Source organism: Solanum stenotomum, chromosome 3, assembly GCF_019186545.1.
Source record: "Solanum stenotomum isolate F172 chromosome 3, ASM1918654v1, whole genome shotgun sequence".
Classification (NCBI taxonomy): Eukaryota; Viridiplantae; Streptophyta; class Magnoliopsida; order Solanales; family Solanaceae; genus Solanum; species Solanum stenotomum.
The window spans coordinates 67,243,804-67,255,484 of record NC_064284.1 but is presented as its reverse complement, the minus strand read 5'-3'; the positions used below and the strand labels follow the sequence as shown (position 1 = coordinate 67,255,484).

Below are 11,681 nucleotides of genomic sequence, written 5' to 3'. Positions count from 1 at the left end.
TGAGTTCGCCACTGCCTATACTACTATAATTCTTCCCCTAGTGGAGGATCAGATACACACGAAAAGTTCGAACAATGTGTGCATGATTTTGTACCAAAGTAGCACTAATTTATTGTCATCTAAATTAAGATTTTCTTCATCTAAACTACTTGGAATTTCACAATGAATAAAAGAAAAAATTGCGTACGAAGAAGTTAGGAGCACATGGGCATCCCCTGAAAAATAGCTGTTTAGGCATCTGCTTAAGGGATTAAAGAGAATATTAGCTAAGCTTCTTCCTTAAATTGCACATTATAATACTTGAGCATCAAGTTAAAACATCACATGTACGGACCTCAAGACATTTTATTGGCTTTCTTTGTGTCCACTTTACATATGTTATAACACTTAAATTTCATCATATTACATACCCTCCAGCATGTACATATTGATCAATTCTTGTTTTGCGCCAATGAAATGTCGTAATTTGAATCTTAACTGAAATTGTAATGACGTATATCATCACGTTAAGCAACTCAACAAGGTCAACCTACATTCATAATTGTGACATTAATTAAAACTAATGAATTCAGCGTAAAACCAGAGATAGCATTAGCCACTCTCTATTTAAATATTGAGGTGAATTCTTAGTGATCCACAAAACAAGGATCTCAAAATGAAGGAAGGACTTTAGTAATCCACTATTTTGAATAGGCATAATACTGATCTTCAAACTTGGCTTTAGTTGGTATCTATGTCATCTAACTTTGAGTATGTACAAATAGACATTTAAACTTGTATAAAATTGAACAAATTGACACATTCGACTTACGTGGCGCCCTACATGGAAAATTTGTGTCCTACCTGGTGTCCTACATGTATTATGCTATATAGGACATGAGCGTATACTTATTCAATTTTATATAAATTTATGTGTCGACTTATGCTCATCTAATATTGGAGGACATAGATGTCAGCTGAACCCAAGTCAAAAGACATATTTATGTATTAAGTCTTTTGACTATGAAATGAAGTTTGATTTGATTTCTCATGATTTGTGGTTTCATTTTCTTAGAACTCTGAATTTGCCACCCAAAATATTTCATAAGCCAACTGTCTTTTGACATTGCACTTCTCTTCCAGTTTCTCTCTAGCTACTAGTATAAGAAGTCACTAACTCTATCGACAAGTTCAATTAATAAACACAATGTCAAATTATAAGTTCAATTCTTTACTCCTTATACTCTGTTCTCTTTCTCTGTTCTTAAACCAATCCTTGTCCAATACCGATGATCAAGAAACAAATGATCATGACATTAACTGGTGGTGTAGCAAAACTCCTCATCCTGATCCATGTAATCACTTTATGTCATCTGGTGATGTCCAACCCAAAAATAAATCCGAGTTTCGGACCATGACGGTCCAAGTGGCTATGGATCATGTAATACAAGTGCAGAGTCATGCAAAGAATGTAAGTCAAAATTGCAGGGGAAAACGAAAGAAGTTAGTGTGGATGGATTGTGAAAAGCTCATGGATGATACTATCCTCCAATTGAGCCGTAGTCTTGATGGAATTAAATCAAATTCAAGTTCTGATTTTGATGCACAAACTTGGCTCAGTGCCTCGTTGACAAACATCGAGACCTGTCTATCAGGATCGAATGATCTCAATGTTTCCAACATCCTCCAGCCAAATTTATCCACTAATGTTTCACAGCTGATTAGTAACTGTTTAGCTGTGAATGGTGAGTTCATGGACGCGGAAAATACCACACAAGTTGGTGGATTTCCAAATTGGCTTACGAATAGGGAAAGGAACCTGTTGCAAACCTCGTCGATAGAATTGATGGCTACTAAGGCGAATTATGTGGTGGCTAAAGATAAATCAGGTCGATTTCGGTCCATTCAGACTGCAATAAACTATGCAGCATCAAAGAGAGTTGGAAATGAAAGAATCGTTATATATATCAAAAGGGGTGTTTATAAAGAGAATATTTTGGTAGGTCCTACGATGGGGAAAATCATGTTAGTTGGTGATGGCTTAAGATACACTATAATCACAGGAAGTCGCAGTGTTGCTGCTGGTTTCACAACTTACAGTACTGCAACTGTTGGTAATGACTTTCGAGCTCCCTCTCTGTTTCGTTTTCAGTTTTGTGTTTAATTTCTTCCGTTTTATATTATTATGGTTTCATCTTTCATGCATTGAAGTAGATTAATGCATAATTACAAAAGCATAATGCAAGGGACTTAGCTACTTCTAGTTCATTGGCATTAAGTAAAACTACGAAAAACAGCAACAGCAGAGGAATTCCATGTAGACCGAACAAACTTTTGGGAAATGTCTAAGAATTTTGCTCAACTTCTTTTTCGCGGCTAAAGAATATGATTCACTTCCCTTTTTAGTCGATCCCAAAAAGATTACGCATTTCTTAAACACTTAGTAAATAATTTGACTATAAAATATCTATTTTATTCTTAATGGAATGATTTATAATCACACAAATATCTATCACTTATGTCAAGTCAAACGGTATATATATTAGCTATAATATTCATAGTACATTGACCATGACTCAATGAGACTAATCTACTATACTTCGTCCCAATTGCTTCATAGCATAATAAGGTGGAGAATCATAGTAATACACAATTCCATCAAAAAGGTTGAGGCCAACCTATATGCTTTTGAAGATGTAGGTTTGTTATCTCTCTCTACACTCTACTTGGTGTAAGGGTTGACGTCCAACACAGACTTTAGGGAAGATTAGGCATAATGTGAGTTAAGTTACACCAAATTGGCATAATTTCCCTTATATCGGGATTCGGAAGTTAACCACCTCCCTAATACTGTCACTGGAAGGATCATGACATACTTTTTATTAAAATATTAAGAAATGTCTAAAATCAAAAGGACAAAACAAAAAATATTAAGCTAATTAAAGGTCAAATGCTACTTTGGCGGATCATTTTGTTGCATTCAATTCCTTTCACGTGCAATAATTCTTAAGGGGAACAATCTGCATTTTCAAATTACTATTTAAATATACTGTAATTTATCAGGTCAGATCTTAGTTTTCTGAATTAAAATAAAAGGTATCCTTCTGCCATACGAACATGTTCTCTGAGATTGAGAAACAGGGTTGACATATTTACAAATAAAATAATAAGCATATGGTACTTACTAAAAGTCTTTATAGTTGATTTGTAAATAATTTGAAACGATGATGTTTTAGGGGTGGATGGAATTGGATTCGTTGCTCGAGGCATCACATTCCGAAACACAGCAGGGCCACAAAACGGTCAAGCAGTAGCTCTACGATCAGCATCTGATCTATCAGTATTCTATGCTTGTGGTTTCGAAGGCTATCAAGACACCCTATTTGTCCAATCTCAACGACAATTCTACAAATCATGTTATATCTACGGAACCATAGATTTCATCTTTGGCAACGCTGCAGTTGTTTTCCAAAATTGCATGATTTACGTCCGTAAACCATTATGGGGACAAGTAAACGTGGTCACAGCACAAGGAAGAAACGATCCTTTTCAAAATACAGCAATTTCAATTCACAACTCTAGGATTATGGCAGCTCCTGATCTTCGTCCAGTAATTGGATCGTTCCAAACATATTTAGGACGTCCATGGCAACAATATTCGAGAACGGTTATCATGAAGACTTATTTAGATACATTGGTTAATCGAGCAGGTTGGTTGACATGGTTAGATTCTAATTTTGCTTTGAGTACCTTGTACTATGCAGAATATGGTAATATTGGACCAGCGTCTTCGACTAGGTTTAGGGTGAAGTGGCCTGGTTATCATGTCATAACAAATGGGAATGTTGCTTCTAAGTATACTGTTGCAAGCCTTATAGCTGGCCGGGCGTGGTTGCCTTCAACTGGGGTGCCATTCACTGCGGGGCTGTGAAGAACAAGTGTTATTATTATTACACACTTCTATTTGCCTTGTTATTTTTCTTCTTATTTCTTCATTGATTCTTCTTTTTTGTACGTGTCATGCCATTATGACACATAAATGGATATTACTAGCATACGTATTCGCGTGATAAGCAGATAATATTAAACTATTATTTTAAAGTATTTTAGATTAATGAGGTCTTGTTCAAACATTTTAAAAGATATTATTTTAGAAAAAAAATGAACTATTATATTGTTTCTCAATCAAACGTACACCCCCCCTCCCACTTCCTAATTTCCCATAATCAGGACTATATGAGTATGAATAGACAACAAATCTCATATAAGATTTATAGAAAATGAAGAATAATATTGAAGAATGCAATAAATAAATTCGACAAATGAAGAATATATGAGTAAATAAATTCACTAATAAAACAAATGATCAATAACAAAAAAAAAAATAACAAAAAAATAGTATAATCACTTTAGGAGTATATATAGGAGAAGCTAAGATGTTAAAATTCTTACCATTCAAAATTCATTTAAATTTGAATTTAAATATCATATCTATTTTTTTTTAAATGAAGATCTTTTTGTTATTCTTCCTTATCCTTAATTTTTCAAGTACAATGATATTTTAATTTTCTAAAAAAATGAAGATCTTTTTGTTATTCTTCCTTACCCTTAATTTTTTAAGTACAATGATATTTTAATTTTTTTATTGTAGGGGGTATATATTTAAATTGAGAGAAATATTTGAAATCTATAAAATATTCCAGCCCCCTCAGTCCTCACCCCCACCCCCCGTTTCCTCTTATTTCCTCATTTATCTTATTTTATTTGTATTTGTTATTTTTTATTTTCTTAATTATTATTTTACTTTACTAGTATTAATACAACTATTATTATTATTATTATTATTACTATATTTTTGTTATTAGTAATATTATTCTCTCTATTATTGTCATTACTAATTATTATTTTTATTATTATTATTGCTATTATTATTATTATTGTTATTATTATTATCATTATTGATATTAATATTGTTGTTATTATTGATATTATTATTATTATTATTGATTATATTATTATTATTATTATTATTACTATTATCATTATTATATCTATATTTAAATCAAATGTATTTCAATTTATTTTACAGTGTATGAAAATGATAAGTTTATAAAATGATAATAGTTAATTTAGAGTTCTTCTACCTAGGGGTGTTCACGGTTTGGATAAAAACAGATCCAAACCGAAAAACCAAACCAAACCGATAAAATAAAATCGATTTTATTTGGGTTTGGTTTGGTTTGGTTTTAGATTTTTGAAAACCGATAGTATTTGGTTTGGTTATGGTTTATTTTGAAAAAAACCGAAGAAATAACCGAACCGAACCGATGAATTATATACATATATTTTATTAATATACATACTTAATATATTGTTTTTATAAACAATTTTAAAGATCTTATACATATTTTCATTAAAATTTCTTTATAATTTACTTATTGAAAGTAAAAATGCCCAAGATGAAACATTTATCTTATTGATTTCATGTATATGAGTGTCTATGACAAATCTTTGTGGGACTGAAAAATGCCCAAGATGAACATTTATCTTATTGATTTCATGTATATGAGTGTGTATGACAAATCTTTATAATTTACTTAGTGAATTTTAAAGCTTTATTGATAGTAAATTTAGTGATCGAAAGTTCAATAATTTAAGCCATTCTAACTATTTTTCGTTTTGATTGGATTGTTGTCACTTTTTTCACATTTTAAATGAATTGTTTCTTTTATTTTTATGTATGGTTAATAACCGAATAACCGAACCAAATCAAACCGAAACCGATAATCACCAAACCAATAAATGTATAATATATTTGGTTTGGTTTGGTTTTGATAATTTTAAAATCGATTAAGTTGATTTGGTTTTGGTTTTGACCAATAACCGATCCAAACCAACCCGTGAACACCCCTACTTCTACCTATGAATTTCTATTTTTAATTTAATAAAAAACTTATTTTTAAAATTGCCAAGTGACTTTTCATTAACTTGTCACTTGACTTAACCACACTGCAAACTACTCTCCTTTATTATATATATGTTATTCAATTTGATGGGTTAAGATTTAAATTTATTCAATAGAAAGACACCACGTAATAAATAGTAATAACTTTAAAAAGGATAAAACTTACCCGCACCGGGTGTATACACCAAGCCAATACATGCATGTCATGTGTTTAAATTTATAGCTCGTAAACTCATTTTACTTAGGCCCACTACAAAAAAATCAGCATTTAGCGACAGACGAAATCCGTCGCTAATCGATAATATTCCGTCGCTATATCGGATTAGTGACAGATTAGCGACGGATTGTCTGTTGTTACTATTTCACTCGTTAATAATCTTTCAGTGACGAAAAAATGAGTTCCGTCGCAAGTTTAGCAACGTCTTAGAGATGAACGATATTTGTTGCCACATTTTAGTGACGGATTAATCCGTCGTTATACTTAGATAATTCGTTGCAAATTTCATAATTTATTTCGTCACTTTGGATAACTTCGCGACGGAGTGTCGGTCACTAATCTGTCGCAAAATATTCTGCACATTTTCCACTTAAAAGTTCATCGCTATTTCGTCGCCAATATTTTTTTTATAGAAACGACCAAGTCGTCATTAAAGTTGTTGCTAAAAAAATTCTTTTAAAATAATTTTATTTATTTATTTTAAATCTACACTACCGAAATAAATTAAATGACAATTATTAAATACCCCTAAAATAACCAATATTCACATGAAATAATACTTAGACTGTTCAAAATATGTAGATAGCAAAATTCAAATCACATATTTTTAGTGCAAAACATCAAAAGCAATGTATCAACTATTCTTAAAAGTAGCTACATTCATAAACTATTGTTACTACACAATTTGTAATTTCCAAAACAACAGAAAATATCAAAAGTTAAAGCTGCAGGGGACTATGGGATAGCATCGTCGTCACTTGAAACTAAGGGATCAACCTCACTAGTAGTAGCAGGAGGAGGCATTGTGGGGGTCAAAGGTGACGGATTGTCAACGGGAGTAATCATTTCTTGTACCCGCTCTATAATAACAGGAAGAAAACGATTAGTAAGTGCAGGAAGCATTTCCTTTACAAATTCATCCATATTTGTTGTTGATGCTGATTGAGAAACTGAAGGTCGTACAAATGATGAGGCACAAAGCTTATGCTTGTAGTAATTTTTCACTTCAGATCCAAGACCGTATATTCTTCTCTTCTTTTCTCCGCCCATAGCTTGGTTATATGCTTCAGATTGATCAATATCAGATTGAGATGCCATTTTTTCCTGTAAGATCTCTTCATATGTTTCCTGTAATAAATAGAGGTAAAGAGAGGGCATTAAAGATCAGGAAAAAAAATATATTGGTCAACTATGTAAGTTTCTAAAGAATAGGAAACCACACACTTTACATTTGTAAGAGGGGCATGTCTAACCCAAGACAACCTATGCAAAAGAACTCACACTGGTGTTATTTGTGTTAGCAAAACTCAGCAAGCATCAACCATGTCCTTCTACACTGCAGTTACTACTGAAGCTTGGAACTTCTTCCTTACAACTTTTGGATTGAAATGGGTCATGCCTCAGGCAGTGAAGCAAGCTATGAAAGTTGGTATTTTTGGAGAGTTGATAAAATCATCAGAAAGATTTGGGGAATGGTCCCAGCAGTCATCTTTTGGTATTTATGGACAGAAAGCAACACCAGATGCTTTGCTAGCACAAAAACTCAAACCTCTTATCTGAAGTCTAACTGTTTAGCTAATTTGTTTAGCTGGAATGCCCTACCCCTGTAACTAATGCAGATACTTTTGTAGATTTTATATGCTCATTATCACTAAGCTAAGATTTTTTTGTAATGACTTAAGCAAAGATGTAGGTCATCTAGGCTTACCATCTAACAAGTACTACTTTACCATATAAGATTTTTAAAGCAAATAAACAAGGAAAACCATTACTTGGAAATGTATAAAATACATAACCTTTTAAGCTGATTGCAACACATTTAACTTGAAGATACTTGCCGCTTACAATCAATGAGTTGATTACTTACAGTTGTGATTTGTTTCATTATTAAAGATGGTGAACTTTAACATCAATACACAAATAGATTTTTAGTCAATCACTTGCCACTTAACCTTCCAGTACACACATAGCATGTTAAATGACACTCACTCTTTAACCAAGTTGCATATTAAGCTTGATAGTTCTAGAGTTAAGTGAGAACTGAGAACTCTACTCTGTCCAGATAGTCAAGAATACATGCTACAACTATATATTGGTCTCCAACAAACATATAAGGAGACAAGTAACAAAGTAGATATAGATACCAAACAAGGCAACAAGGAAGGGCAAACAAACACATAGCTGGGACAGTAGCTTTGATTCCACTTCTTTGGACATCAAAAAAACAAAAAACAGGTATGCCACATCAAACCAACACATCTTCAAGTACTAGAAATAACATCTAACTGTCTTCTTGTATTTTTAGTCAAGATCCCCTTCTAATGCGAATTCACATGTATATTTTTAGATAGGTTTCAAAGTTTTGAACTTACATGGACAATTCGAGAACGCTCATCAACAAAAGACTTTTCATCATGATCATGCGTATGTACGTGCAAATGTAACTCGACTGGTGTTGGATCCCTACCCTTTTTAATAGCCTGTATAGAAGATAAACCACTTTTAGATACAATCATATCTATTACATTATGTGTATTTAAAATACAAGTGTTTATATTCAGACAACATGATGTTACTTATATAATTTGTGAAATATATACTTACAAGTCTCTTGCGATATTCTCCAATTGAAATAGAGCCACCCGTGTGAGTCCCAGCAGCAACTTCACGGCCACGACGACGATTCTTTGAATTTGTTTCTGACTTTTTAATAGACTCATCAGTTCCCCAAAGTTACAACCATCTTTCCCACATATGCTCAGGTACAAAACCTGGCCCAACTCCTCCCCCTTTTATTTTAGAATGAAATTTTAGAAGTGAATTTGGAAAGTATATTCACATTTATAGATAGGATATTAATGTATTTTATTGTTGCCTTAGCCAACCAATGTCTCTTCACTTCACTTTCACTAATGGAAATATCCCAATAGAATTTTAAAAGTAATACATTAATATCCTATCTATAAATGTGAATATACTTTCCAAATTCACTTACGATGAAAAGTCATACCTTGAATTCTCCAAAATAACCATCTTTTACATCATTTGAAACACTTCTCCAATTGATTCCATTGGGATCAACTTCACTTCTAAAAGACTTGGTTATGAAACTAGAGCATGTTATAGAAGGTTCCAACATGTGTAAATCAAAAGTAATATTAGTATCTGACATTATATATGTAAGTTCTAACAGAGAGAATACTCAGATTATATTAGGCTACCGAATTTTCAGATCCATCAATTGTTCACTATATTAGTTGAATTGAAACAATCTAACATTACTCGACATGTCTACATGACAAAAAATTATGAGGATATAAGTAAAGAGTGGACTAACCCTGCAGAAGTTAGAAAAATATGGGTCTGTGTGTGGCTACTACTAGAATCACCTTCAACAATTGTGTTTCTATGACCTATTGGGTTGTTTTGAGTGGATATATCACCTTCAGCAGTTGGGTTGCCATGACATGTTGGGATGCTCTGAGTAGACAGATCCTGAGCTATTGGATTACTCTGATTTTGTGTAACTGGAAGTGTCTCAGATATGGTTGGGGTGTTAATTTGAGCTGATGCGTCAATGATTGGGGTACCACCTTGGTTAGGAGAAACTATAGTGGGCATTGGAATAGTTGGCATGCTTACGTGAATAGCAGGATTACTCCTACCTAAGGACTTGCCACGACCTCTGCCTCAAGTCATACCTAAAAATAAATATAACAGTGTAGTTAGACTATCACTGGTACAAAATAAAATTAAGCATAACCCATAATAATTATAAGAAGTATTGCAACAACAGAACCTAGAGTGAAACATTTATCATTACTGTAAATCAAATTAAGCTACCTCGCTAAAGTATTTTTCCAATCAAGTGAAAGTGTGCTAAACTATTAAAAATGCCTCTAAAAGAGCTAGCAGATCAACTGGAACAACTTATGCCTACAAATATAGGAGTGAAACAGTTAGCATTGTGTTTAACCATATGGAGAAGAGATCATATAAGAAAAGAAACAAATTAGTAAACTGGATACCATCAGATCATGTGCTTCTGATAAGACACCTAAACCTGATGGTTATATTAACACTACAAATAGATATATTTAAAGTTAAAATTAATACATAGAGCACACATGATTAAAATTTAAAAGTTACTTGTATTAATCATCCTAAATTGAAAAGCAAAAACTAAATAAATGATAATATTTGGAGAAAAATTAATTAAAACAAAATACGGTGAAGATACAGTAGCAGACTATCAAACACTAGTCACTATATATGTCTTCTTCAAACTCCTCCTCTTCGTCTTCCTCTTCATCCTCCTTAGTTTCCTCTCTTTCATATTCATCTTCTGTGGATTCTATTTGGCTTTCATAATGCTCTTGCAATAAACCATCATCAATGGGTTCATCCATTTCCATAACATCTCTATTTGGATCATTTAAGGGTATATTTTCATCAATGAAAACTCTCATATCTATCTCGTGGACTTCAAATTCTTCAACTTGGAATGGAACATTCAGTTTTGAAGTTATCGCCACTTCCTCATCTGGTAGTTCAATAACATTTTGAGGTTTGACCTTCAATACAACTACCCAATCATCCTTGTACTTTTGCTTGCTCGGATAAGGCACATAGCACACTTGAGTTGCTTGCATTGTAAGAATAAAAGGTTCATATTTTTTTATATCGACGACGATAATTAATATCAATCAATTTGTACTGATTATGCTTTTTGACACCAACATCCATAGTTGGGTCAAACCATTCACATTTGAATAACACAATTTGCTTCAAAGGTGTTTCACGGTATTCCACTTGTATAATCTCTTTTATCCGTTCATAATAATCACCAAAATTTGAATATGAGATACAAACTCCACTATTCATTGTTGATCTTGTGCTACCATGACCTTATGTGTGAAATTTGTATCCATTAACAAAATAAACAGAATGGCATGTAGCGCCTATCAATGGTCCACGAGCAAGACTATGCAAGAACTTATTCTCAATAGGATGACATCGGACCTATTTTAAAAAATTGTAAGACTTCGTTAAGTTTCAAAAGTTAATTTAAGTACATTATCGTATAGAAGATAATACCTATGAAACCTTACAAATTCTTTGAACCATGTAGATAAATTTGCTTCAAGGCTCTCGTCTAGTTGACCCTGAGATAGATTTGAAAGTTCTTTTTGCAAGTGTTGCATGAACATACTTCATTACAACAGAATAAGTTAAATCTAAAACTTGTGAATAAAGATATGTTTTATTATTAAGAAAATATTACTAACTTTTGTTACCTCACAAATGGCTCAACCTCCTCACAATTTAGTAAGATATAAGTTTGGGCAGCCTTGATTTCTTCAAGGGATAAATCTCTTTTTTTTGCTTCTCCCCATAATCGACCTGGATGGGAGAAGATTGATAAATTTCCTTCAAGATCTTCCACAACACCACCATCATCATTACGGTCCACATTGTGATCACGTGTCATGACATAAGGTTCAAAATAATGAGAAAACA

At 32.7% G+C, this 11,681-nt stretch overlaps 2 protein-coding genes across 2 annotated transcripts; one reads left to right on the top strand and one right to left on the bottom strand.

Moving 5' to 3' along the window:
- Positions 1-1,034: 1,034 nt before the first annotated feature.
- LOC125859683 (probable pectinesterase/pectinesterase inhibitor 59) lies at positions 1,035-4,018 on the top strand. Its single transcript, XM_049539479.1, has 2 exons — positions 1,035-2,093; positions 3,216-4,018. The coding sequence occupies exons 1-2, from the start codon at positions 1,187-1,189 to the stop codon at positions 3,908-3,910; spliced, it is 1,602 nt and encodes a 533-aa protein (XP_049395436.1). The 5' UTR covers positions 1,035-1,186; the 3' UTR covers positions 3,911-4,018.
- A 2,878-nt stretch (positions 4,019-6,896) lies between these two features.
- Positions 6,897-9,797, bottom strand: LOC125859217 (uncharacterized). The gene is made up of 5 exons (XM_049538917.1): positions 9,551-9,797; positions 9,172-9,326; positions 8,766-8,864; positions 8,534-8,641; positions 6,897-7,289 (listed from the first exon to the last, which is right to left on the bottom strand). The coding sequence occupies exons 1-5, from the start codon at positions 9,795-9,797 to the stop codon at positions 6,897-6,899; spliced, it is 1,002 nt and encodes a 333-aa protein (XP_049394874.1).
- Between the last annotated feature and the right edge of the window lie 1,884 nt (positions 9,798-11,681).

What these genes read in the sequence shown, in the direction of transcription:
- LOC125859217 (XM_049538917.1), bottom strand. Translation starts at nt 9,797, where the DNA reads ATGCCAACTATTCCAATGCCCACTATAGTTTCTCCTAACCAAGGTGGT. An exon ending in GAGAATATCGCAAGAGACTT is followed by an intron (nt 8,642 to 8,765) that starts GTAAGTATATAT and finishes TCTTCTATACAG; the next exon opens with GCTATTAAAAAGGGTAGGGA. An exon ending in AGCGTTCTCGAATTGTCCAT is followed by an intron (nt 7,290 to 8,533) that starts GTAAGTTCAAAA and finishes TATTTATTACAG; the next exon opens with GAAACATATGAAGAGATCTT.
- LOC125859683 (XM_049539479.1), top strand. Translation starts at nt 1,187, where the DNA reads ATGTCAAATTATAAGTTCAATTCTTTACTCCTTATACTCTGTTCTCTT. An exon ending in TTACAGTACTGCAACTGTTG is followed by an intron (nt 2,094 to 3,215) that starts GTAATGACTTTC and finishes ATGATGTTTTAG; the next exon opens with GGGTGGATGGAATTGGATTC.